This window comes from Lepus europaeus, chromosome 23 (assembly GCF_033115175.1).
Source record: "Lepus europaeus isolate LE1 chromosome 23, mLepTim1.pri, whole genome shotgun sequence".
Classification (NCBI taxonomy): domain Eukaryota; kingdom Metazoa; phylum Chordata; class Mammalia; order Lagomorpha; family Leporidae; genus Lepus; species Lepus europaeus.
Window position 1 is genome coordinate 22595407 of NC_084849.1, and position 26077 is coordinate 22621483.

A 26077-nucleotide genomic window follows, 5' to 3' on the forward strand; every position below is an offset into this window, starting at 1 on the left:
GTTAGGGCACAGGCTGTGGTTAAGGTGACAGAGAAGAGGTGGTGATTGTATCACAAAGGACGACAGGCCTCCTCCTGCCCTGAACCACAGGGGTTCTCCTTCATCTCTCTCCATCTGCATGAGGAGCACGCAGGCGGGGACATGCTGCTCCTACTGCCCCTTCCCTATTCTCAGTCTCACCACGCACCCCAGACCATGTCTCTGCCACCTGTGCTGCCTCACAAGAGCTGCCTAGAGAACACATGTCTGGGGCTAGTGTTTAGTGACTACTGCTAACTGACCAAATTAAAACAGGACCCACGCTGCATGGAAGGGCTTTTACTGACAAAACCTAATGAAGAATCAAACCTTCTCGATAACATGGAGCTCAGGACAAATGAATTTGGTAAAAGAGGCAGAAAAGCAGAGGCTGTTTATAGTCATAAAAATCTAACACCCAAATGAAAAACTATTCCATTAGTTAAATCTATGTTACAAGGTGCTTTTTTGTTCTTCTAAGATTTTTATTGGCCGGCGCCGCTGGCTCAACAGGCTAATCCTCCACCTTGCGGCGCCGGCACACCGGGTTCTAGTCCCGGTCAGGGCGCCAGATTCTATCCCGGGTGCCCCTCTTCCAGGCCAGCTCTCTGCTATGGCCCGGGAAGGCAGTGGAGGATGGCCCGGGTCCTTGGTCCCTGCACCCGCATGGGAGACCAGGAGAAGCACCTGGCTCCAAGCTTCGGATCAGCGCGATGTGCCGGCCGCAGCGGCCATTGGAGGGTGAACCAACGGCAAAAAGGAAGACCTTTCTCTCTGTCTCTCTCTCTCACTATCCACTCTGCCTGTCAAAAAAAAAAAAAAAAGATTTTTATTTATTTGAAAGGCAGAGTTACCGACAGAGAGATGGAGAGATAGAGAGAGAGGTCATCCATCCACTGGTTCACTCCCCAAATGACCACAATGGCTGAAGCTGGGCCAATCCAAAGCCAGGAGCCAGGAGCTTTCTCCAGGCCTCTCCTTCGGGTACAGGGAATCAAGCACTTGGGCCATCCTCTACTACTTTCCCAGGCCATAGCAGAGAGCTGGATTAGAAGTGGAGCAGCCGGGACTTGAACCAGCATCCATGTGGGATGCTGGCTCTGCAGACGGTGGCTTAACCTGCTGCTCCACAGTGCTGGACGCTGTTACAAGGTTTTGATGGAAAAGAGATTAAAAATCTCAGCTGAGGAGCTGGTGTTGCAGGACAGTGGGTTAAGCCATTGCATCCTATATCGCACCACTGGTCCACTCTCAGTTGTTCCACTTCTAATCCTGCTCCCTGCTAATGCATTTGGGAAAGCAATGGAAGATGACCTGAGATCCTGGGCCCCTGCCTCCCAGGTGGGAGACCTGGATAGAGTTCCTGGCTCCTGGCTTCGGCCTGACTCATCCCTGGTCGTTGTGGCCATTTGGGGAGGGAACCAGTGAATGGAATAACTCCCATTCAGTTATTCTGCCTTTACAATAAATAAATGAATCTTATATATATAAAAAAAAGACGCATGGTTGGAAAATGACTAAATATAGTTGAGGAGAGGGCATGTAGCCTAGAAGCTAAGATATCCACATTTTGGCCAGTGCAGTGGCGTAACAGGTGAAGCCATTGCCTGCAGTGCCAGAATCCAATGTGGGCACAGGTTAAGGTCCTGGCTGTTCCACTTCCAATCCAGCTCTCTGTTATAGCCTGGGAAAGCAGTGGAGGATGGCCCAAGTCCTTGGGCCCCTGCACCCACGTGGGAGACCCAGAAGAAGCTGCTGGCACCTGGCTTCAGATCAGCGCAGCTCCGGCTGTTGTGGCCATCTAGGGAGTGAACCAGTCGATGAAACACCTTTTTCACTCTCTCTGCCTCTCTGTAACTCTGCCTTTCAAATAAATAAATAAATCTTAAAAAAATTTTAATGGATTAATGAAAAATTCATTAAAATGGCCTAATGAAGATCAATCTGGAAAATAATTTCTTAAGGAAAACTCAGCAATGTTAATCTAATTCTGATTAAAATGTCTGTATTAGAAACATCAATTCCCTAATGAATGAACAGATATAGGCAATAGTTGTCAATAGTTGTTAGTGTGCTGCTAACATTACAAAAAGAGTCAGCCTGTGTCTCCCCCTGGAGGAGTCAAACAAAATGTATAACATACTCCTGCCCTCTCCCCAGCAAAAAAAATCAGAGGGATCAAACTGCCTATCTAGATATCAATTCGCAGGAAACACAAGGACAAAGAGTAACATGTTAAACTGTTCCACAGAGACACAACAACCAAAATCCAGACAAAGGTGAACCTACAGAGCAAACAACCCACTTTCCTCAACAGATGAATGGCAAAAACTCAGAGAAAGCTTTACCCGTCTATAATGCACGGACCTTACTGTGATCCAGATTCAAAATACAAACTATGAGAACAAAATCACCACTGCCAAAAAAAATAAAAATAAAAATTTATGAGAAAATCTGGGCACTCTGAACCCTGTCTGGATATTGGACACTAGTGTGACACTGTGATTGTGATTATATTTTTTTAAAAAGTATCCCCGGGGGGCTGGTGGTGTGACATAGTTGGCTAAGCCTCCACCTGAAGCGCCAGCATCCATATGGACACCAGTTCATGTCCCGGCTGCTCCTCTTCCGATCTAGCTCTCTGCTATGGCCTGGGAGAGCAATAGAAGATAGCCCAAGTCCTTGGGCCCCTGCACCCACATGGGAGACCCAGAAGAAGCTCCTGGCTCCTGGCTTCAGATTGGCCCAGCTCCAGCCATTGTGGCCATTTGGGAAGCAAACCAGTGGATGGAAGATCTTTCTATCTCTCCCTCTCTGAGTCTCTCAAATAAATAAAATAAATCCTTAAAAAGAAAAATCCAATCCTGTTTCCCCCCTGGCATTTTCTTTGGGGTCAGGGCCCACCTGGAGATGCCCAGAGTATAGCACAGTGCTGCAGGGCCAGACTGACACTAGTTAAGGCTTTCCTCTTTACCTGTGTCCAGAGCCAGATTCCTGGTAGAGCTACTGTGAGTGTGAAAAAGCATCAGTGATGATCAGCCAGCTGTCATTTACCAAGTGCCTCGTCTGTGCTAAGCACCAGAACTGACTTAACAAGTACCCTGAAAGGATTATCACAACCAGGGGCACAGAATGAGGAAACACACTGAGGGCAGGCAGACAGCTTCGCAAGGAGGACCGAGGCTGCTGTGGCCTAAAAGGAGTGTGGAGTCGACGGGCAGGGTCTCAAAGCCAGGAGACACTTTCCGTCAGCAGACTGGATGGGATGGGAAGAGCCCTGCTACCCCAGGCCCCAGGCCTGAGCCTCAGTGCTTTCTCCAGCACCGCAGTGCTCACCTAAGTGGGGGCTGGGTCACCCCAGGGCCTGCCAGTTCTTGCCCCCTACCCCTGCCTGTGGAACAGGGATAGTCAGGGGTTCCCTGGGGAGGCTGTGTAGTTACTGTGCCTCTGTTCACCCTCTGCTGGGACCCAGCACAGCCTTCCTCCCACCACACAGGGAAGGACAACCTAGGCTTGAACGGAGGTGGAGAGTGAAAGTCCTAGCAACAGAGGTGCAGGCGACTATGCAGTGGTTACAACTCTGAGGGCTAGTGTTACAGTGCAGTGGGTTAAGCCACAGCTTGCTATGCCACCACCCCATATCAGAGCACTGGTCTGAGTCCCAGCTGCTCTGCTTCCAGTTCAGCTCCTTGCTAATGCACCTAGGAAAGCAGCAGAACATGGCACAAGCACTTGGGCCCATGCCAACTATGTGGGAAACCTGGAAGAAACCACTGGCTTTGGCCTGGCGCAGCCCCAGCCATCTGAGAAGTGAACCAGTAGATAGAAGATATCTCCCCCACCCTTCTCTAGGTATCTCTGCCTTTCAAATACATACATAAATCTTCAAATTCATAATTAAACAAATAAATAACGACGCTGTCATCATGTCTACTGTTCACAGTAAGAGGACTTCACAAATAAAGTCAGCGAGTGCTTTCTCAAGTGATGGGCCGGAACTCCTGGGCCTTGTGGACACAGAGATGACAGCCATTCTCCTCAGAGCCAGAGGGAGGAACCGACAGCAGCTCCACCCAGGCGCTCAGCACACGCCCCTCCCAGGCCCCCGCCCACCATGCCTGCCCAGTACCCTGCACTGATGGGAGTGATCAGCTCCGTGGCGGTTGTCACTTTGGCTTTCACTGTCATGATGTTGAGGTTCATGAGGTAGTAAAAGGTCAGGTGAAGCACACTGTCATCTGCAGCAGGGGTTGAGAACGGAAGGGACAATGTATGAGTCACACACATAAAGCAGAGTCAACAGTGCCACAGAAACACCAAGTGGTTTTATGGCCTTTTACTATAAAAGCTGAAATGCAACAGTAATGTAATATTTGATAAAAAAAACAGCAACGAGCATGTCTACCAATTCTTTGCTTCCCTCTAAGAAGCACCCTTGGGTATGGGCTCGACTCAGTGATTCTGCTTCTAACAAATACAATGTGGAAAGGAAGCCACGTGGCCAAGGTCATCATCAGTAGTAACAAGAGACAGTGACATTATGTACCCTCAGTGTGATGTGACAGTGACCACAGCTGTGGCATGCTTTCCCATGTCCGTAACCTCACTCAATCAAGGTCTTGAAAGAAAAGGAAAGAATTGGGGCCAGTGCTGTGGCATAGTGGGTTAAGTTGCCACCTGTAGCCCTGGCATCCCATATGGGCACCGGTTCAAGTCCCAGATGCTCTATCCAATGCAGCTCCCTGTTAATGTGCCTGGGAAAGCAGTGGAAGATGGTCCAAGTCCTTGGGTCCCTGCACCCACATGCAATATCTGGAAGAAACATCTGGCTCCTGGCTTCATCCTGGTCCAGCCCCGGCTGTTGTGACCATTTAGGGAGTGAATCAGTGGATAAAGACCTCTCTTTATCCCTTTGCCTCCGCCTCTCCTCTGTAACTCTCTCAAATAAACATAGAAATCTTAAACAACAAAAAGTGTGTGTGGGGGGCATTGTGGCATAGCAGGTAAAGCCACCGCCTGCAGTGCTGGCATCTCATATGGGCGCCGGTTCGAGTCCTAGCTACTCTACTTCCAATCCAGCTCTCTGCTATGGCCTGGGAAAGGAGTGGAAGATGGCCCAAGTCTTTGGGCCCCTGCACCTGTGTGGGAAGACTTGGAGGAAGCTCCTGGCTCCTGGCTTTGGATCAGTGCAGCCCAGGCCATTGTGGCCAACAGGGGAGTGAACCAGAGGGTGGAAGACTTCTCTCTCTCTGCAACTCTGACTTTCAAATACATAAATAAATCTTAAGGAAAAAAAAAAAAAAAAAGGATTAACCCCTTTAAAAAAAATAGAGAAGAATGAAGAACTGTCACCACCTGGAGGAGACTACGGAGTATGACAACTAAATATAGTGACAGATCCTGCCTTGGATCCCAACAGAAAAAGGATGAGTGGAAAAATAAGGGAATGCCAGACAAGTTCTATAGTCTGCTTAATGGTATAGGAGCAATGAAACTGACACTGGCTTTGCTAACTGTCTGATAGTTAATTCAGCTGGTAACTTTGGGGAAGCTAAATGAACAGTATGTGGGGACTCTATATTATCTTTACAAATCTTTTCAAAATATATAAAATTCCTAATTGACACAAAGTAATTAAATATATCTATGGGGTACAGGGTGACATTTCAATACATGTATACACAGTACAATGATCAGATCAAGGTAACTCTCCTATCTACCACCTCAGACATCATTTCTTCAGGTTGGGGATATTCAAAATTCTACTAGCTATTTTGAAATATTCACGGGGGGGCCGGTGCCGGGGCTCAACAGGCTAATCCTCCGCCGGCACACTGGGTTCTAGTCCCGGTTGGGGCGCCGGATTCTATCCCGGTTGCCCCTCTTCCAGGTCAGCTCTCTGCTGTGGCCAGGGAGTGCAGTGGAGGATGGCCCAAGTCCTTGGGCCCTGCACCCCATGGGAGACCAGGAGAAGCACCTGGCTCCGTCGGATCGGCGCGGTGCGCCGGCCACAGCGCGCCGGCCACAGCGCACCTACCGCGGCAGCCATTGGAGGGTGAACCAACGGCAAAAGGAGGACCTTTCTCTCTTTCTCTCACTGTCCACTCTGCCTGTCAAAAAAAAAAAAAAAAAAAAAAAAGAAATACTGCTCAAAATTATCTCACTGTGCTACAGAACATTCGAGGTTATTTCTCCCATCCAACTAAACCCCTGCACCCATTCACCATCCCCTCTATCCCTCTAACACCCTACAATTCTTCTAAAGTCTATAATTATCTCAAAATAAGAAGAAAAGGCAAAGAAGATCACTGTGGAAACTGCATTTCCATTTATATAAAAAACAAAGGGCCAGCAGAGTGGCATAGTAGGCTAAGCCTCCACCTGCAGTGCTGGCATCTCATATAAGTGCCAGTTTGTGTCTCAACTGCTCTCTGCTATGGCCTGGGAAAGCGGTAGAGGATGGCCCAAGTTCTTGGGCCCCTGCACCCATGTGGGAGACCTGGAAGAAGCTCCTGGTTCCTGATCGGCTCATTGCGGCCATTTGGTGAGTGAACCAGTGCATGGAAGACCTTTTTAAAAAATATATATATTTATTTATTTGAGAGGTAGGGTTACAGTGAGAGGGAGAGACAGACAGACAGGTCTTCCATCCATTGGTTCCCTCCCCAAATGGCTGCAACGGCCAGCACTGAGCTAATCCAAAGCCAGGAGCCAGGAGCTTCTTTCAGGTCTCCCATGTGGGTGCAGGGGCCCAAGCACTTGGACCATCTTCCACTGCTTTCCCAGGCCATCAGTAGGGAGCTGAATCAGAAGATGAGAAGCCAGGACAAGAACTGGCACCCGTATGGGATGCTGGCGCCACAGGTGGAAGATTAACTTACTACGCCACAGCGCCAGCCCCAAGACCTTTTTCTCTATCTCTCCCTCTGTCTGTAAATCTATCAAATAAATAAAATCTTGAAAAAATAAAATAAAGAAGATGATAAATACAAACTTGCATGAAAGCTTCCAGTGTACAGAATATTCCCACCACACACATAAGTGATCTGTCACAAAGCTATCCTTGGAGGTAAGAGCAGGATTGGCATCTGAGAGCCTGGGTAAGAGGGACACTTAAAAGTCCATGCCAAGTCTTATGCTGCTGGGATGCCTGACCACACACTACCTTCCAATACCAATCTCTGTAGAATGCACAGTTGTACTTACATGTATTCAATTAAGCACACTGGTCATGTCACTCAAAGCCTGCATTTGCCTGTACCTTGTTCTCTGTATCTGACTTGTCAAATTCACACAGAGGTACATTTTTACCAAGCTTCATTTCCAAGTCTCGAGTTTTGCTGCTGTGTTGCTATGGTTATAAATTTAAAACCACCACCACCATCAACACCACCCTCTGTGTGTAATAAACAAGGATTCCTGGCAAACAGGAATCCTTTAGCAGCACGAAGCCCTCTGGCTCGCCGGGCCTCTGCCCCGGGAGCTGGCAAAGCGTCAGGCTGTGGGTCCCCAGAACAGAGTGAGGAAGGCGGACCTTTACACTTTACATCCAGCATGACGGACAGCGGGTGCCGCTTCAGCATCTCCTTGCGCTTGTCGTCCAACTGAACCCCCAGTGTGGGCCGCCGGCGTTTCTGGAACAAGGAAAGAGTGGACTCATGAGCACTGGCCCTGGGACTCTCCCACCCTGTCCCTCCCACCTGAGGTCTCTGCTCGGCTTCCTGTGACCTGCTACTCTGGCTCAGCGGCTGCCAGGTGCCCCTCCCAGCAGCTGGTCCTCTCAAACTCTTTCTCTGCTTCTGGGGAAGCAGGTGCTGCCAACAAGCAGGGCCCAGTGCAGCCGATGCCCCCAGAGAGGAAAGGGCTCTCACCGTGGTCTGCTCCTCCTCGGCATCAGAGTCACTCTCGTCATCTGCAGCCACACAGACAGGGCAGAGGGGGGTTAGAGGGCTCCAACAGTCCCCGCAGCCCACCCAGACCACAGGGACTCAAGGGGCCTAGACCCTGTCTTCTATAAATGGATTCTTTAGAATACATAAAGGTGTTTTTATTCAGTACAGAAAACATGGAAATGACAGGAAAGAAAACTGAGGGGTGGGCATTCGGCTCAGTGGTTAAGAGCCCACCTGAACCCTCGTATCCCACAGTGGAGTGCCTGGACTCCAGTCCCAGCTCAGCTTCCAGTTCCAGCTGTCTGCTACCGTGTCACCTGATTCAAGAGGGCGGGACCCTGCACCCTCTATGAGAAACCAGGACTGAGTTCTGGGTTCCTGGCCTCAGACTGGCATAGCCCCAGCTACTGTGCGCATTTGGGGAATGAACAGTGGACACATCTCTTTTTTCTCTCTCTGCCTTTCAAATAAATTAATAAAATTAAAAGAACGACGTTAAATCCGCCACTTCTGCGTTCCAAAAGGGCTGTCTACTGTCATTTCTATGGAGGACTGGCCCTCCCACTGGTGACAGGGTAACAATGGTAATACAAGGAATGATCTCATAAGCTGAGGAGCTGTTATGTACCAGGCATGTCACTAAGGGCTCTGTGTGCACTTCCTCACTCTACCCACATAACAGTAATTTTACAAACAAGTAACCTGAGGCTTAGAAATGTTAAGGACCTCCCCCAGGGTGAGGAAGCAGGTGGCAGGGCTGCCCTCCAAAGGCAGCTCTCTGTGAATGCAGGAAAGAGCTCTCCCCATCTCCCCCAGAGTGCTTCCTACGCAGAGGTCTTTGGGGTGGCCTGGTGGCCCTAGGAGAGGCAGCACAACCACATTACCTTGAGAGTCCTCAGGAGGCTTGAACAGAGCCTTGGCTTCATCCACACTGCCTTCGATCGCCACAGACAACGTCTTATCTGTGGGCAAGAAAGAGCTGCATGGGAAAGTCACTTGGGAAGGCGGAGGCCAGGCAGGGCCAGCTCTGGGGATGCATTTCTTTTGCTTCTGCCTGACTAGAGTGGGAGCCCTTTCTCCAGATTAAGTGGAACAAGGAAGAAAACTTACAATTCTTTTCCATCATTTAAAGAGAACAAAGAACCCAAACTGCAGGTTCCCAGACAAGCATCCCCTAAGCCTTTTTCCAGGTGTGCACCAAAGCCCAGAAATTCAAACTAAGAGCCTAAGCTACGTGGAACTCTTGGGCTAATTCTTAAAGGTTCACATGCAGAAGCCCATACCTGTGCAGAGCCCAGAAACAGCAGCTCTCACCTGGCCAAGCACTTATTCACTACTCTGCACGATACCAAGCACCTGGCTGGCACTGTGTCATGTAACTGGGAGGCAGTGGGAAGGTGGCAAGGGTGGGGACCTGGACCCTATAGTCTAGTCCCACCAGCTCACAAACACATAACCTAGAAAGTTACGACGCTGCTCTAAGCCTGTTTCTACACCTATGAAATGGGAGCTTGACAAACAGTAGCTATCCTGTTAAGTGGTGAGGACTAAATGTGCTGATGTTTATAATTTTAATAATAAATCTATATTTAAATATTCATTTTTAATCCTCACCATAACCTTCAGGGGCAGTACTTTTACAGCCATTTATACATGAGAAAGTTAAGGCTCACAGAAGTTACATCCCAGCCAGGATTCAAGACCAGGTCTGTTCAATTTGAGCTTGGCCTGTTCCACACATCAGGTCCAACACCTTGCTAGGTCCTACCTCTGGGGCCCCTTTCTGAAACTCTAGGGGTCTAGGATCATGAGCCCAGACAGGTCACCATCTCTTCTGCTCCACCCTTAAAGAGTACAGACAGTCCTAGGAGCCCAAACAATCTGCCCAGCCACACTAAGGAGGGATGAGAAACTTCCTGCAAGTGGCCAGCCCCTGCCTTGTCTCTGGTTGCCCCATCCTCCACTGGCAAATGTTGGACTATTTTTTTCAGTCATTTAATCTTGTACTTCTACAGGAAAACAGGAGTGGAAATAGACTGAGATTTATACACAAAAGAAGAAAAGTACTCACCCTGTCTAGGGGGCTGGGAGGAGGATTTCATATGAGCTGATGATGATGGAGACAGGAGGGAGAACAATGGGCAGGGAGAGGACGGGAGGGGCCAGGAAGACACAAGAAGAGAGATAGTAATGTGTGGGGGCTCCTGGCAGAAGGAGAGGCATGCACTGGTGCAATACATGCCTGTGTGATGCCGGGGGCCAGGGAACAGTTCAGGTGCTGGGGGAAAGCTGCGTCAGAGCAAGAGGCAAAAACTCCTCAAAACCCTAGCGAAATCACAGGCTGCCCGTAAGCATAGGGGATGCATCCCCTGACCTAGCAACTCACTGCAATCACATGCAGCCTGTTTAGGGTGTGGTGAAAGCCCAGGAGAGCTGGCTGGAACCCACGTTCACCAGGCCCCGCCCCCAGAAGCAGAACAAGAGGCGCTGATCCACTGGCCAAGCGTGCCTTGCTAGGGCGAGCACCTGGGAGCCCAGAGTAGCCTGCGTGCTGCACCCCACAGCCATCCAGCCAGGCTCAGGAAAATCAAAGCCACTTTCTGAAATGCCCGTCAGGTTAGTTCAGCCTCAGATCAGCTAGTCAAATCAGTCATGCTAGATGCTAGGCAATGCGAGGGGAGGCAGCATCTGTCACCTGAGGGCTTCTGAGCAGGGACGGGGCGCTCTCCTGGGCGGCAGTGCTTCCAAAGGACGTGGGCAGCCATGGCTGCAGCTCCCACAGCCCCTCCTCCTCACCCAGTCCCCATACTCACCACAGGCCTGCCCGTAAGCAGTGGCCTGAACAAAGAGCACGTAGAGTGGAGGCGGCAGGTGCCTAGCTGTCTCGTACTGCTTGTGAGCCTGGTCGAACGGCATGAACAGGTACTCCTGCACTGGGAGGGAAGCCTGCACACAACAAAAGGATTTGTGTTTGTGTGTGTGTATGAAAGCTAGTCCCCCTGCTTAGTGACTGTAGTTTTTTATTTATAGGAATAATAATAATAATGATAAATCAGTAGAACAGATAAAAGGTCAATATGAAAAAGTCAATTGCATTCCTTTATGCCAGCAACAGACAGTAAAAAGATGAAATTATAAAAATTCACTGGAGCTAGTATTGTGGCACCATGGGTTAAACCACTACTTGTGATGCAGTCATTCTACATGGGAGTGTGGGTTCCAGTCTGGAACCTGGCTACTCCACTTCTGACCCAGCTCCCTACTGAAGCACCTGGGAAAGCAGCACAAGATGGCCCCTGTCACCCACAAGGGAGATCCAGATGGCATTCCTGGCTCCTGGTTCCAGCCTTGCCAAACCTGGCTGATGCAGCCATTTCAGGAGTAAACCATTGGATGAAAGATCTGTATTTCTCTCTCCCTCTCTATCTGCTCTTCTGCCTTTCAAAAAAATAAATTAAAAAAAAAAAAAAAAAAAGGCAACTCAAGCACAGCAGTTGTTAAAGATAGAGGAGTACTAACCACTGTCTTAACTGCTAGGGCCGGCGCCGTGGCTCCACAGGCTAATCCTCCGCCTAGCGGCGCCAGCACACCGGGTTCTAGTCCTGGTCGGGACGCCGGATTCTGTCCCGGTTGCCCCGCTCTTCCAGGTCAGCTCTCTGCTGTGGCCAGGGAGTGCAGTGGAGGATGGCCCAAGTGCTTGGGCCCTGCACCCCATGGGAGACCAGGAGAAGCACCTGGCTCCTGCCATTGGATCAGCGCGGTGCGCCGGCCGCAGTGCGCCAGCTGTGGCGGCCATTGGAGGGTGAACCAACGGCAAAGGAAGACCTTTCTCTCTGTCTCTCACTGCCCACTCTGCCTGTCAAAAAAAAAAAAAAAAAATTTAACAGCTAGGTTAAATATCGACCCTCCAGAACTTTCTGAAGTACTCATATACAAAATCTGCTTCCAAGATGACTACAGATCTAAATTTGAAAGATAAACAACAGAGCTTCTATTAGAACACACAGAATATCCCCATGACCTTGGGATAAACATTTCTTTTTTTTTCTTTTCTTTAAATTTTTGACAGGCAGAGTGGATAGTGAGAGAGAGACAGACAGACAGAAAGGTCTTCCTTTTTGCTGTTGGTTCACCCTCCAATGGCCGCTTTGGCTGGTGCATCTCGCTGATCCGAAGCCAGGAGCCAGGTGCTTCTCCTGGTCTCCCATGCGGGTGCAGGGCCCAAGGACTTGGGCCATCCTCCACTGCCTTCCCAGGCCATAGCAGAGAGCTGGCCTGGAAGAAGGGCAACCGGGATAGAATCCGGCGCCCCAACCAGGACTAGAACCCGGTGTGCCTGCGCTGCAAGGCGGAGGATTAGCCTGTTAAGCCACGAAGCCGGCTGGGATAAACATTTCTTAAACAGGACACAAAAAGCACTAACCCTAAAGGAAAAGATTAATAATTAGATAATTATTAATAAGATAATAAGAACATCTGTTCATTACCAAAAAATGCCATCATGAGAATGAAAAGGTAAGTCATGGGATGGGAACAAAGGTAACACGGAACAGACTCATGTCCGGGGGTGGGCGGGTGGCCTAATAGTTAGGATGCCTGCGTCCCACATGAGAGTGCCCTGGCTTAGAAACCCGCCCCTTGCTCCCGGCTCCATCTTCCTACTAATGCAGACCCTGGGAGGCAGCAGCGATGGCTCAAGTCACTGAATTCTTGCCACTGATGTGGGAGATCTGAGGTAACTGTCCCTGGTCATTATGGGCCATCTGAAAGGGAACCTGCAGATGGGGGTTTTTCATTTTCTCTCTGCTTACCCGTCTCTTCCTTTCAAATAAATACTTTAAAAAATTTATTTCTAGGAAATATAAATAACTCCAGGCAACCCAATAGAAAAGTGGGTAAAAAACATGCAGAAGGTCTTTCACAAAAGAAATTATCCAACAGCCAATAAGCATTCAAAAGGTACTGTGTTCAATGTCACCAGTCCCCGGGGAAATGAAAACAAAAATCTTCATGAGACACCCTCCAAAATGCCTAAAATCAAGGTAAGTAGCAATACTAAGTGTTGGCAAGGACGTAGAGCAATTAAAACTTTAATCGGGCACCAGTAGGAATTCCTATAGATCAATACAATCATCTTAGAAAATTGTTTTCGTGTCCACCAAAACTAAACATATGCATAGCATACTGTATATGACCAAGCAATTTCATTCCTGGGTTCAACAGATCCGTGTACATACGTGCACCACAGACACTCATATGAGAATGCTCATAACAGCATGACTGGTAATAGCCCCAACTGGAAACAATCAAAAGCAAACACTAAACCCATCACTGAAAATCAATGCACTCCCAGTATGCACAACAGCACAGACGAATCTCAAAACTATTGAGCAAAAGAAGCCAGACACAAAGAGTACGTACTCTGATCCTACTTGTGTAAAGTTCAAAGACAGGCAAAACTAACCCATGAAGTCAAAGTCAATGACTACTGGGCAGTGAGGAGACAGTGACCCAGACACAGAATAAAGGACCTGCTTCGGCCGGCACCGTGGCTTAACAGGCTAATCCTCCGCCTTGCAGCACAGGCACACCGGGTTCTAGTCCAGGTTGGGGCGCCGGATTCTATCCCGGTTGCCCCTCTTCCAGGCCAGCTCTCTGCTATGGCCTGGGAAGGCAGTGGAGGATGGCCCAAGTCCTTGGGCCCTGCACCCGCATGGGAGACCAGGAGAAGCACCTGGCTCCTGGCTTCGGATCAGCGAGATGCGCCGGCCGCAGCGGCCATTGGAGGGTGAACCAACAGCAAAAAGGAAGACCTTTCTCTCTGTCTCCTCTCTCTGTCTCACTATCCACTCTGCCTGGCAAAAAAAAAAAAAAAAAAAAAAGACCTTCTGGAAAATTGGTAATATTCTTTCAACTGATTTTAGATACTGGTTACACAGATGTGTTCAACTACCAAACATTCATTGAGCTGTATATGTATATAAGTTGATTGCCTTTCTGTATATAAAATTATTATTTATTTGAGAGACCAAGAGCTCCCGCCTGTTGGTTCACTCCCCAAATACCCACAACAGCTGGCACTGGGCCAGGTTGAAGCTAGGAGCTGGGAGCTGGCAACTCAATCCAGGATTACCACATGGGTGGCAGGGATCTGAGTTTTTTTTTTTTTGACAGGCAGAGTGGACAGTGAGAGAGAGAGACAGAGAGAAAGGTCTTCCTTTGCCGTTGGTTCACCCTCCAATGGCCGCCGCGGCTGGCGCACTGCGGCCGGCGCACCGCGCTGATCCAATGGCAGGAGCCAGGTGCTTCTCCTGGTCTCTCATGGGGTGCAGGGCCCAAGCACTTGGGCCATCCTCCACTGCACTCTCTGGCCACAGCAGAGAGCTGGCCTGGAAGAGGGGCAACCGGGACAGAATCCGGTGCCCCGACCGGGACCAGAACCCGGTGTGCCAGCGCCACAAGGCGGAGGATTAGCCTAGTGAGCCGCGGCGCCGGCCATGGGATCTGAGTATTTAAATCACTGCCTGCTGCCTCCCAGGATGCACATTTTCAGGAAGCTAGAATTAGGAATGGTGCTCAGATTCTAACTAAGCTACTCTAATATGGGATGTGGGTCTCCTAACTAGCATCTTAACTGTTAAGCTAAACAGTTGCACCTAAAATTATTCTTTAAAGTAATATATTGCAGGGGCCAGTGCTGTGGCGTAGCAAGTTAAGCCGCTGCCTGCAGTGCCAGCATCCCATATGGGCATGGGTTCGAGACTCGGCTGTTTCACTTCTGATCCAGCTGTCTGCTATGGTCTAGGAAAGCACTAGAGGATGGCCCAAGTCATTGGGCCTCTGCACCCACGTGGCAGACCTAGAAGAAGCTCCTGGCTCCTTGCTTCGGATCGGCACAGCTCCGGCTGTTGTGGTCAATTACGGAGTGAGCCAGCGGATGGAAGACCTCTCTACCTCTGCATCTCCTTCTCTTTCTGTGTAACACTGACTTACAAATAAATAAATAAATCTTTTTTTAAAAAAAGTAATATATTACATCTTTTAAAAAGTTATATTTGGGGGGCCGGCGCTGTGGCATAGTGGGTAAAACCACCACCTAGAGTGCTGGCATCCCATATGGGCACTGGATCCTGTCCTGGTTGCTCCTCTTCCAGTCCAGCTCTCTCCTGTTGCCCGGGAGGGCAGTGGAGGATGGCCTAAGTGCTTGGGCCCTGCACCCGCATGGGAAACAAGGGGGAGCCACCTGGCTCCTGGCCATCTGGGGGGTGAATCAACAGAAGGAAAACCTTTCTCTCTATCTCTCTAACTGTCTAACTCTGCCTGTCAAATAAAAAAAAAAATTAAAAAAAGAAAAAAGTTCGTGGAGATATACATGTTGTGGTACAGGGAGTTACACTACTTTCTGCAGTACCAGAATCCCATATCAGAGGCCAGTTACAGTCCCCAATGTTCTGCTTCCAATCTAGCTCCCTGCTACAATGCCTGGGAAAGCAGAGGATGATGGCCTGAGAACTTAGACCCCTACCACCCATGTGAGAGATGAGGATGGAGTACTAGGCTCCTGGCTTTGGCCTGGCCCAGTCCTAGTCATTGCAGCCATTTGGAGTGTGAACCAGTAAGTGGAAGATCTCTTTCTAGCAACTCTGCTATTCAAATAAACAAATCTTTTAAAAAAATTATAGAAAATGGAATTCAAAGGTAAATTTATTTTGGTGCAAAAAACTGTGAAATCATGCATATGAAAAATTCATGAGAAATGTCTATTTTGAAAAAACTATGCATGATTTCAAATTTTTTTGGTACTAAAATTTTATTTATTGTTTATTTCAGAAGCAGAGATAGAGGATGAAAGAGAGAGAAAGATAGAGACAGAGAGAGAGAGCAAGCTCCTATTACTATCACTATCTTCTGTCTCTTATCACTCCCCAAATGCCTGCAACAGCCAGGACTAGGCTGGGGCAAAGCCAGGAACCCACCCACTTGACCCATCATTCCTGCTTCCCAGGGTCTTCACCAGTGACAGTTGGATTTAGAAGCCAGAGTTTAGTGTGCAATATCTGAAGTGCATTCTTAACTGGTGCCTTAAACACTAGGTTAACAGCCTACCACTAAATTTATCTTTAAACTCCATTTTCCACAAATTTTTAAAGTACTCTTGTATATATACACATATACTTTATAAACCAAGGTATACAAATAAGATCATACTGTATTTTTTGTTTAATAATACACCAGATTCTCTTTCCGTCCAGTCATTCCATCAGTGGTATACTGTCCCACACTTGCCTCATCGCCGTCAGGCTGTACAACTTACTTAACCTGTACCCTGTTTAGGAACATTTTTAGAGGGTTTACAGTTGACAGGAGAATACTTCATCACATGGAGGGGCTGGGATGTACAACTAAACCTTCGGTTTCTGTTTCCCTTTTGTCCTGTCCTGAAGCATTCCTGGAGAATATTTTTGTTAACAACTCTGATTCTTTGCCTAGAGCTGAAGGGAGGAAACACAAATCTTGCCAAGTCCCAGAAAAGTGAGTTTTTAATTTCTCTAGGGTTCTTTTACAAACGTCCTCCACATTAGCCACTTACCTGGCTTCATAGAACAGTAAGGATTTAGACCGAACCTTGCTTCACAAAGCAAACAAAAATCAGGTCACCTATATAGAAAGATCCTCTACTTTACAGGTAAAGTGAGGACTTCTCCTATGGTACCAAACGGCTTTTTTCTTTTTTTTTTTTTTTAAAGATTTATTTATTTATTTATTTGAAAGACAGAGTTAAAGACAGAGAGAGGGAGAGACAGAGAGATCTTCCATCCACTGGTTCACTCTCCAATGCTGGCTGATCTGAAGCCAGGAGCCAGGAGTTTCTTCTGGGTCTCCTATATGGGTGCAGGGAACCAAGCACTTGGGCCATCCTTCACTGCCTTCCTAGGCCATAGCAGAGAGCTGGACTGGAAGAGGAGCAACCTGGACAAGAACCGGCACCCACAGGTGGAGGCTTAACTCTCCAGGTTACAGCAGCGGCCCCTGAATGGCTCTGAAACACGAGTCAAGCTCTGAGCAGTTTGCCCCGAGGAGTCAGCCATCATGGGATCTGATGGATCTGACGGACGTCTGCAGGAGCATGTTTAGTTGCGTGGGGACTGTGGGGCTGACGGGCCGCATTCAGGGAGTAAAATGAACTTTCACGCAGTGTGAGAAAGTGCGTCACCCAGAGGATGTGCTGAATCAGATGTTCAGGTAAAGGTGTGTCTGTCCTGTGCCCACCCAGCCAGCACCTCTCTTCCGCCAGCTGATCATCCCAGCCGGGCAGGGTTGCAGACAAGCCCAACCTCGCGTTGTGCTCTGTCCACTTAGGACAACGGGCCCGCGGGTGAGCGGTGAGGGCAAGGGCAAAGCCAAAGGCGGGTGGGCCTCACCTGCATGATGCTGTTGAGGCGAGGCTGTAGGCTGCTCAGGTATTCCTTCTTCACCTCTATCTCCTTGAGAATCTTCTCCTTGTTGGACAGGCACTCTCGGTACTTCTCTGCCAGCCTGTAGGGGGAGGCCAGAACACTGTCACCCACTGCCCCCCAGGACACACCAGGACCCACGTGATCACTGTCAGAATCCACCTAACAGCAGCCAGGCACTTTGGTGAGCTCTTTACAGACAGGATTGTCTTTAATCCTTACAAGAACCCTGCAAGACAGGGACTCTTCTTACATCCAAAGGAGGAAACTAAGGCTCAGGAGGGAAGTGAACTTGCCCAAGGTCATCCAGCTAAGCGCAAGCAGAGCTGGGCTTTAAAACCATGCCTGTCTCCAGAGGCTCTGCCTGTGACCACTAGGGAAAACCTGTGTTGTCTTCAGTTTCACTTCTTGCCTGAAAGGCTAGACCCCAACCTTGCACAAACATGTGGACCTGGCAGCCTACAGACTGCCTGAGTGGGGAAGGACTGGGGACCAGGGCCACAGAAATGGAGCACCCGTGGCTCAGCCCATGCTGAGAACAAGCAGTGGACTGGACAGGGAAGTGACAGGCCTGCCCTACTGCCTGAGAACCACACTCAATGCTTATTAAATTCGCAACCTGGACCATAGGCATAGAATACCTGCTGGAACACAGAAAGGCAAGTATACCAACAGCTTGCTGTCCAGTGAAAAACAGAGCAGATGTGCTAACCAGCAGCCCTAGAATTCCTGTACAAACATGGAAGCAGCAGGTGGGCACTGTAGGCCACCCGGAACATCCCATATCAGAGTGCCTGGGATAAAGTTCAGCTCTCCCTCCAATCCAGTTTCCTGCTAATGAGCACCCTGGGAGGCAGCAATCACTCAAGTACTTGCGTCCCTACCACCCGCATGGGAGACCCAGACAAAGTTCCTGGCTTCCAGTTTTGGCCTGGCCCAGCCTGCAGCTGTTACATGTAGTTGGAGAGTGAAACCAGCAGATGGAAGATCTGTCTCTGTGTTTTCCTCTGTGTCATTCTGCCTGTCCAATAATTAAATAAATCTAAAAAACAAAACAAAACATAAAACAGGGAAAGGTCCCCATGAAAGGAAAGGACAGAACCATGAAAAGACCAATGTGAAAAAACAACACTATATTCTCAGGAAAACCTAAATTACATTACATTCTAGACTTTCTATTTAAGGTTAATAAATAAAAGCTCTTATTCGTGCAGTAAAGTTTATATGGAGCCCAGTGCTGTAGTGCAGCAGGTTAAACCGCTACCTATAGCACCAGCATCCATATGGGCACCAGTTCGAGTCCCGGCTATTCCACTTCCAATCCAGCTCCCTGTTAATGTGCGGGGGAAAGCAGCAGAAGATAGCCCAAGTGCTTGGGTCTCTGCACCCAACTGGGAGACCTGGATGAATATCCTGGCCCCTGCCAATGCAGCCATTTGGGGAGTGAACCAGCGGATGGAAGATCCCCTCTATATATCCCTATCTCTTCCTCTCTCCAACTCTCTATTTTTTTAAGATTTATTTATTTATTTAAAAGGCAGAGTTACAGAGAGGGAGGGGCAAAGGTAGAGGCAGAACAGAGAGAGAGAGAATCTTCCGTTCACTGGTCCACATCTCAAATGGCTACAATGGCTAGAGCTGGGCTGATCCAAAGCCAGGAGTTTCTTCTGGGTCTCCCATGTGGATGCAGGGTCCCAAGCACTTGGGCCCTCCTCTACTGCTTTCCCAGGCTATAGCAGAGGCTGGATCAGAAATGGAGCAGCCAGGTATCAAACTGGTGCCCATATGAGATGCCAGCACTGCAGGCAGTGGCTTTACCCGCTAAGCCACAGCACCGGCCCCTCTCCCTAGCTCCTTCAAATAAAATGAATAAATCTTTAAAAAATTTATTAAAAAAAGAAAAGTTTTATATGCAAAGAGCACTCACTCATCATGACAGTGAAGAATGGAAATAACATAAAAGCCCAAGAGGGGAATGATTTTGTGAATTACTATGTTTACCTGCATTGGAAGGGTGCATAACTTTCTTAAATAATGATTTCAAGGCTTTAGGATTCCACAGGGGTACACTTACAAACAGTGGAAAAGGAAAAATACAAAATCAGATTTGTGACGTGAGAGATATTTAGGTCTTGGGTATTGCCATTTTTAAGGGAAGAAAAGTTACTCTACTTTTCTGTTAACAGCCTTAAGCAATTACAGCCCCACACAGAATGAGGCTGGTCTTGGTCAAGCTCCAACCATCCTATGTGAATTAATCACAAGAAGGGGTTTGGTGCTGAAGATTACCCCACTGGATCCACGGTGCCGTGGGGTCTGACGCCGGGTCAGGACAAAGCACTCTGTTCCACAGTTAACAAAGTCAGGAAGGAGGAACCACTACCTCTTCCGCTGCTCCAGCTCCCAGTCCAGACGCGCCAGAGTCTGCTGGTGAGGGTCTCCCATGGTGACTTCAGCCTTGCTGATATCTGGCGGAGCCTCCTTATAAAACTCCTCCAAACTGACCAGATCAATTTCTTCATGCTTTGACCTACAGGCAAAAACCAGACATCAAGTTGCTGTTTCTAGAAACCCAAACAGTAGCTTAAGCAGGTGCAAGGCTCCCAGCTGTGCCCACTCAGCCTTAGTCTAAAATTATGCAAGATGCTGGAATCCAGTCTTTGCACTAACACTCATCAGCAGACAAAGAGAGGTGGTTGGGGACATGTCACATGAGTTAGCCAGTGAACAGGAAGGGATGCTTAGCAAACTGACAAGTTTCTCCAAACTGAGCAGGAGAGCTAGCAGCTTATAGACTGTCAGGCTGAAACCAAGACATGTCATTTAACAGGAACAAATGCAAGGTCTGCACTTAGGTTCAAAAAATTACCCGCATAAACATAAAATGAGAAGATCCAGCAGAGTGGAACCAGTTGTGAGTACAATCTAGGGGCTGTAACTGTTGCAGGCATGATGACATCCATGTATAAAAGAAAAGAAACTCGGGGCCAACACTGTGCGCAATGGGTTAAAGCCCTGGCCTGAAGCGCCGGCATCCCATATGGGCACCGGGTCTAGTCCTGGTTGCTCCTCTTCCAATCCAGCTCTCTGCCATGGCCTGGGAAAGCAGTAGAAAATGGCCCAAGTCCTTGGGCCCCTGCACCAGGGTGGGAGGCCTGGAAGAAGATCCTGGCTCCTGGCTTCAGATCGGTGCAGCTCCAGCCATTGTGGCCACCCAGCGGATGGAGACCTCTCTCTCTGTTTCTACCTCTCTCTGTAACTCTTTCAAATAAATAAATCTTTTTTTTTTTAAAAAAGAAAAGAAACCCAATACTCTCAGCTGCCTTAACACAGTCAAAAGCCCAGGTCATGGTCACGTGATGGTAGTAACAGCAGCTGCCACAGTCATCCCTCAGTATCAGAGGGGACTGATTCCAGGACCTCTGCCAACACCAAAATCCAACCACGTGCAAGTCCCTGATATAAAATGTGCAGTAACTGCCATGAGTTAGGCACATTCTCCCCTGTGCTTTAAATCATCTCGTTTACTTCTTACACCTAAGATAATGGAAATGCTACACAGATAGTTGTCATCCTGTACTGTTTAGGGAATAAAAGACAAAGTCTGTACATGTTCATTGTAGTCACAACGTTTTTTTCCTGAATATTTTATGCATACAGAAGCCCAAGTGTATTAACAGACGCCCACTATATGCTTCCCTCACCTCACTTAATTCTCACATCTCTAGGAGATGGGGATTGTGAGCTCCATTATACAAGAGGGTGGCAGCCGTCAGTAAGCCCCTCAGTGAAGGTCACACAGCTGAGCTGGGATCTGAACCCAGGCCGTCTGACTCCAGGGCCCAGGCTCCTTCCACAGGTCACATTTCCTCCTTACTCTGGGGTTATCAGCTTCCACTGGGCAACAATCGCAGTCCAGGGTACCATGTTCTTCTATTTCTAGACCTTTCTAAACTTGACTCATGAGAAGTTTACTTCCTCCATCTTCATCCAGGTTCCTCCCACGATAGTATCTTAGCTAACCATAGTATGCTATCAAAATCAGGAAACTGACACTGTACAATATCATTACCTCAGGCACAGATCTGATGTGAATTTTAATTAGTGTTTAATATTCTGGATGTATTTGTGAAGCAGATAAAGAAGCCTCTCAAAAATCTGCACCATGGGGCTGGTACTGTAGCGCAGTGGGTTAAAGCCCCAGCCTACAATGCTGGCATTCTACATGGGTGCCGGTTTGAGTCCTGGCTGCACCACTTCCGATCCAGCTCCCTGCTAATGTGCCTGGAAAAGCAGTGGAGGATGGCCCAAGTACTGGGCCCCTGTTCCCACACGGGAGACCCAGAGGAAGCTCCTGGTTTTTGGCTTTGACTGGCTCAGCTCCAGCCATTATGGCCATTTGGGGAGTGAACCAGTGGCTGGGAGACCTCTTGACCTCTCTAGACCTCTCTTGGTCTCTACCTCTCTCTACAATTCTTTTAAATAAATAAAAATAATAATAATAATAAAAGCACCATCATTACTGTAAATACCGGTAGGGTGCTTGGTGCAGTAGTTAAGATGTCACCTGGGACACCAGCATCCCATATCGGGGGCCTGGGTTCGACCTGGCTCTCTTCTCCATTCCAGTTTCCTGCTAATGCAGACCTGGAAGCATAAGTGATGGCTTAAACAGCTGGGACCCTGCCAGCCATGTGGGAAACACAGATTGAATTCCTGCCTTGGCCCAGCCCTGGTTACTGCAGACATTTGGAGAGCGAACCAGTAGGTGAAAGATCTCTGTTCTCTTTCAGATGAAATAAATATATTTTTTTAAATAACAAACTAAGGCCAGCGCTGTAGCATAGTAGGCTAAGCCTCCTCCTATGGCGCCAACACCCCATCTGGGCACCGGTTCAAATCTTGGCTGCTTCACTTCCAATCCAGCTCTCTGCTACAGTCTGGGAAAGCAGCAGAAGATGGTCCAAGTGTTTGGACCCCTGCACCCGCATGGGAGACCTTGAATAAGCTCTTGGCTCCTGGCTTCGGACTGGCTCAGCTCCAGCCGTTGCGGCCATTTGCGGAGTGAACCAGCGATGGAAGACCTCTCCGTAACTTTGCCTCTCAAATAAATAAATCTTAAGGAAAAAAATAACAAACCAAAAATGCTGGACCAGGTGTGTAATGTGGTCTGGTTCATGCCAAGTTTGCTACAAATAAAATCTGCCTGCTTTCAGTTTGCACAAACCACTCTGACCAAACAAAAGCTCCTTCTCTTCCCTTTCCCTCCCCTTCCCTCTGTTCCTCTCTTCTCTTCCCGTTAACTCCTTCCTCTGTCTCATCTCAGCTTGGTTTTGCCAAGAGGCGGCTCATTTTAATAAGGGCTCTGACAACCACAGTTTGTTTATCCAAAGGCACTCAGCAGCACACGTTCATGTTCCAATGAATAAATGCACTTGCAAACACAAACTGCCGGGTCTTTTGAAAACCAGGCCACAAGTTCGAAGGATGTGACTGGTGGTGAGCTGCTCCCATATAATGTGGCCAGGAATCAAACCGGTAATGCAAAGGCCCCTGCTGGGGAGGAAGGACTGTTCACCAACTGCAGAGTTCAAAACTCAAAAGGATCTGAGAGGCTTCTGAGGTTCTTTGCAGCCTGAAACTACCCTTTGCAAATCTCCCACTCAAAGTCATCCTTTTACCTTTTCCCAGACGCTACAGTCTTGCAGCTCACCAGATTTCTTTTAAAGAAACAGACTTGGGATGGGCGTTTGACCTAGAGGTTAAGATGCCTGCATGCCAAATCGGAGTGTGTGGGTCTGATTCTCTGCTCTTGATCCAGCTTCCTGTTGGTGTGGACCCTGGGAAGCAGCAGGCCATGGTTCAGGTGGCTGGGTCCCTGCCACTCATTTAAAAGACCTGGACTGAGTTCTTGGCTCACAGCTTCAGCCCAGCTCAACCTACTGCAGGCACTTGGAGAAGAACCAGCAGATAGGAGCACTCTCTGTGTGTCTGTCTCTCCCTATCTGTTTCTCAAATAAATAAAAAAGAACAGAAAATGGAGAGACTCACACTGAACAGTAAGGAGAAAGCAGTTACCAAGACCATCTGTGCCAAAGCCCTGGACTCCCACACTCACTTAAACTCCAGACACTTGGTGATCTCCTTCTGCAGGTGCATCACCTCATACAGCAGGTTCTGTAGCTGCAGGTGATAGGCGTCTACTTTCTGCTTAGCCTGAAAAGGACAAGGTCAGAGGTGAGCAGGGCAAGTCCAGGTGGGGCTCAGCGTCAGCACAGTGAGGAGGTGCTAAGGAGGAAGAGCGAGTTAAACTTCTCAAGTCCTACCTCGTGGGTCTGGTCTCTTCCTTTCTTCAACCTGATGTGGGCTAATCGGTTAAGCTTCTTTAGCGTCATGAAATGCACACAGCTCTGGATCCTCCGTTCTTCAATTTCAATTGCCTGTGGGCAAAGAAAATGGTGTAGACCACTAGCAACAGGTACTGGCTCATTCCCTTCAGTCCCGTGCTGCCGACTCATCGGCACCAGGGCCAAAACAGACACTGGAAGGAGCTCAGAGCCATGAGGGACGTCACGAGGGAACCAGAAGGGTGACTGTGTAAGATACTTATGGTTCCCAAGCAAAAGTCTGCTTGGACTGGAAAAACAGCAATGGCAGCTAACACACATTTAACATCTCTTCTGATAGCTCTTAAGAAAGGCACCCTAACTATAGCAACATCTTGTCATAAAATCTGACTTCTACAAACAATATTACAGAATAATTTAAATATACATAACAGAATCACAGCTGAAAAGCTTGGCTATAATAAAACAAATGGGGTTCTGGCACTGTGATGTAGTACATTAGGCCTCCTCCTACGGTGCCAGCATCCCACATGGCCATGGGTTTGAGTCCTGGCTATTCGACTTCTGATCCAGCTCCCTGCTAATGGCCTGGGAAAGCAGTAAAATATGGCCTAAGTGCTTGGACCTCTGCACCCCTGTGGGAGACCCAGATGAAGCTCCTGGCTTCAGATCAGCCCAGTTCTGGCCATTGTGGCCATTTGGGGAGCGAACTAGCAGATGGAAGACCTCTCTCTCTACCTCCCTCTCTCTTTCTGTAACTCCACCACTCAAATAAATAAATAAATAAATCTTAAAAAAAAAAAAATGGGATGTAATATTCTTAACATCAGCCAGCATTAAGCACAAGTAAGATTCCTGGGTGGAAAATGGATTTTTAAAAAATGCATCCATCTGGTCACACTGCTTAGTTTTTCTGCCCCCAAAGCCTGGTTTATTCTTTTAATAATGATGATTTTGAAAGCTTTCTCCGATTTATCTTTATAGTCCATCTTTATCACACCAAGAGAATGTATCGGTGCCATTACTTCTCAGCACCTGGCAAAATGGTGTTGAACAAAAATTGGATAAACGATCAAATTAGTTATGGAAAAAACTAATTCTTCTGTACCTTCATTACTACCACTGGTAGTTGGGTAGTCATGAGAAATTCCAGGAAATTTACAGCCAGGTCCCAGAGTCCCAGGCTCCAAACACCCTACCATGTCCAGGACAGACCCAGCTCAGGAAGGGCCCTGGGAGAGCAATCACAGCAGCACTCACGCAGAACCCCGGCCCACGGCTGCCTGGTCCCCTGCTCACCACTTCCTTGCCGCCCCTGCTCTTGAGGTCCTGGATCTCAGCCATGAGCCTCTGCAGCTCCTGGCACGTGTACTTGTACAGCTCATAGTCTCTGCCAGGGTCCCGCAGGTCCACCTCCGCCTCCTCGCTGTAGTATTTTCCTTCCTGTGGAGGCAAGCAGACAGGCTGCAGATGGGGGGCTGAAATTCTCCATGCTGGGGCCAGGGACACTTGCCTGAGGTCTCTGCTTACGTAACAGTAACAATGAAGCCCAGGTCAGGTCGCTGAAGGATCTGTTCTTCAAAGCAACCGCTTTTCTTCTTTTCAAAACAGAACCCTTGCTCTCCTTCTGATTACAGAGCAATGCACGTCTAGTGTCAAGGATGCAGAGAGGACAACCAAGAAGGAAATGAAGAGTGGGTGTTTAGCCTGTCAGGTCAGACACAGATGCCTCACACTGGCGTGCCTGAGTTCAATGCCCAACTTGGGCTCCTGGTTCCAATCTCCTGCTAACGTGGACCGAGGGACAGTAATGAGGGCTCATGTGACAGAGGTCCCACCACCCAGGTGGGAGAACCGGCCGGAGATCCAGGCGCGTGACTTCTGCTTGGCTATCGTGAGCTTTTGGAAATGAACCAGCAGACTAAAGATCTATAACTCTCTGTCACTCTACCAAGCAGATTAAAAAAAAAAAAAAAAAAAAAGAATAAACATTAAAAAACAAAACTGCATGACAGTCCACTATAGCAATGAACCAGAATTCACTTTACCAAATTCCTGTTGATGGGCATTTAGTTTGCCTAATCAAACTTTAACAAAGACTAATATATCGTAATTGGTCTCCTAGCCTTTGCATTAAACAGAACACATTAGCTCATGGGAGAGCCATAATCAATGCCCCAAAAAGAAAGGCTCTTCAAGCTGGCACCGCAGCTCACTAGGCTAATCCTCCGCCTTGCGGCGCCGGCACACCGGGTTCTAGTCCCGGTTGCCCCTCTTCCAGGCCAGCTCTCTGCTGTGGCCCAGGAGTGCAGTGGAGGATGGCCCAAGTGCTTGGGCCCTGCACCCCATGGGAGACCAGGAGAAG

General features: G+C 48.5%; 1 protein-coding gene across 6 annotated transcripts in view; it reads right to left on the minus strand.

Moving 5' to 3' along the window:
- Window positions 1-26077, minus strand: part of THOC5 (THO complex subunit 5) — a 46571-nt gene that overhangs the window by 14797 nt on the left and 5697 nt on the right. For 5 of the 6 annotated variants that reach the window (XM_062182620.1, XM_062182619.1, XM_062182622.1 and 2 more), the window contains 11 exons: window positions 25012-25155; window positions 23692-23805; window positions 23484-23581; window positions 19749-19895; window positions 17333-17447; window positions 10724-10856; window positions 9982-10017; window positions 8795-8872; window positions 7890-7930; window positions 7553-7652; window positions 4148-4256 (listed from right to left, as the gene is read on the minus strand). In XM_062182620.1, coding sequence (XP_062038604.1) covers window positions 4148-4256; window positions 7553-7652; window positions 7890-7930; window positions 8795-8872; window positions 9982-10017; window positions 10724-10856; window positions 17333-17447; window positions 19749-19895; window positions 23484-23581; window positions 23692-23805; window positions 25012-25155 — 1115 coding nt within the window. The remainder of the gene's footprint in view (window positions 1-4147; window positions 4257-7552; window positions 7653-7889; window positions 7931-8794; window positions 8873-9981; window positions 10018-10723; window positions 10857-17332; window positions 17448-19748; window positions 19896-23483; window positions 23582-23691; window positions 23806-25011; window positions 25156-26077) is intronic. The other variant, XM_062182623.1, reaches the window with a different exon arrangement.